We start from the raw sequence: 1,895 nt of genomic DNA, 5'->3' as shown, positions 1-1,895 counted from the left end.
TCCCCCATTTTCACTTTCCACATCTCTATATTACCCCTTTTGTTTTTATGCCCACTCCCAGATTCCACACATGAAGGAAAATATGCAATACTTTTCTTTGTGAGATTATCTTAATTGACTTAATTGATCAATTTTAGTTCCATCCCTTTTTTTCTTTTATTTATGAAAACATATATAAATATATTTATATATAAAACATATATATCCCTTTCCCCCATTTTCACTTTCCACATCTCTATATTACCCCTTTTGTTTTTATGCCCACTCCCAGATTCCACACATGAAGGAAAATATGCAATACTTTTCTTTGTGAGATTATCTTAATTCACTTAATTGATCAATTTTAGTTCCATCCCTTTTTTTCTTTTATTTATGTATATGCATCTGTGTGAGTGTGTGTCACATGCGTGCAGGTGTTCATGGAGGCCAGAAGATGGCATCTGATCTCCTAGAGATTCCCTCTCACCTCAGGCAGTTATGAACTGCTTGAATGAACGCTGAGATTCAAATGCAGGTCCTCTGGAAATGACTTCATGATTCTTCTTTATGCTGAATAAAACTCCCATTGTTCATATATGATACATTTTCTTTATCCATTCATCTCTCAATGGACATCTAACCTGTAAATAGCGCTTTTTCATAGTCACATTTGTTTAATCATTTTTTTTTCTTCTGATTTTTCTCATCTTAAAATTATAAACATCTTGGGCTGGAGAGATGGCTTAGTGGTTAAGAGCACTGGCTGCTCTTGCAGAGGACCTGGGTTCATTTTCCCACACCTGTATAACAGCTAATAGCCATCAGTAACTCCAGTTTCAGGGGAATCCGACGCCCTCTTCTGATCTCTGCAGGCATTGCACAACATGGTTGCACCTACCTAAATGCAGGCAATATACTCGCATACATTAAATAAAAAATAAGTTTTAGAGACTAAGAGACTGCAGAGTGTGTGTCATTGGATAGGACTCCTATATTAAACCTCACTCACAGTTCAGGGACCATTGCAGAAGAGGGGGAGGAAAAATTGTAGGAGCCAAGGTCAGTCTATGAACATAAGGAAACAGAGGTTTTCAGGCCACCGGAAGCTTGCTCAAGTGAACTTGTGGCAACGGTGGCATTGAGCAGAAGACTCATGCCAACTCAATTAGACAAGAGACCAGTGTGGATGGGGGAAATGGATGGCAGACTGGTCCTATCCTGAGAACTGTTGGAGACTGATTGCTGTTGAAGAGGGAGAGTAGTAGACCTTCCTTAAGATCTCTGGATAAGCTGAATAGACTCCAGTGGATGAACTTGTACCAAAGGACATCTGGATAAAATGCTTGACTGGATGGGACTTAACATGTATCACAGAATACATGAGGCTCAGTGGGGAGGGAGTATGGGGAGCATGGATGGGGGGAGAGGGGGTCTTAATTTGATTAAGAACTGTTGTATGAAATGTACAAAAGCTAAATAAAAACATTTTTTAATATTTTAAAAAATTATAAGTATCTTATGTGTTATTCTAGACTTTTAGGGTTTTATTTTTCCACTGAAAACTAGCTCATAGTAATTCATTTTTTGTATGATTACTGTAATTCATGTTTAAATCTATCACATAACTATATCTCGATTATACTTCAGAAACACTGGACATCCAAAGCCATTTTGCACTTCCAGAAGTTGTGTGGTTTGAAGCCATTAGTGGGAGTGGTGGATGAATATATAGACGGAATCCTTAACATTTTTCTTTGTGATACATCCTCAAATGAAGATGTCTATTTCCATCATGTCTTGAGGACAGGAGGCCATGCTATCGTATGCCGACAGAATGCCCCATCTCAGGTAGTGTAGTATTCTAGATGCATTTTCAACATCTTTTGTTTAAACACCCCACTTTAGGGTATAAGAGA

The 1,895-nt window shown here is 38.0% G+C and overlaps 1 protein-coding gene across 1 annotated transcript in view; it reads left to right on the top strand.

The window, feature by feature from the left end:
• LOC103751327 (tudor domain-containing protein 5-like) overlaps positions 1-1,895 on the top strand; it is a gene marked incomplete at its 5' end in the record, with an annotated part of 14,254 nt that overhangs the window by 8,571 nt on the left and 3,788 nt on the right. The window contains 1 exon segment of the mRNA XM_008854714.1: positions 1,627-1,827. Coding sequence (XP_008852936.1) covers positions 1,627-1,827 — 201 coding nt within the window.

The sequence above is a fragment of the Nannospalax galili genome, unplaced genomic scaffold (genome assembly GCF_000622305.1).
Source record: "Nannospalax galili isolate Female #2095 unplaced genomic scaffold, S.galili_v1.0 scaffold3527, whole genome shotgun sequence".
In the NCBI taxonomy this organism is placed as follows: Eukaryota; Metazoa; Chordata; class Mammalia; order Rodentia; family Spalacidae; genus Nannospalax; species Nannospalax galili.
This window is presented reverse-complemented; position numbering and strand designations above follow the sequence as displayed.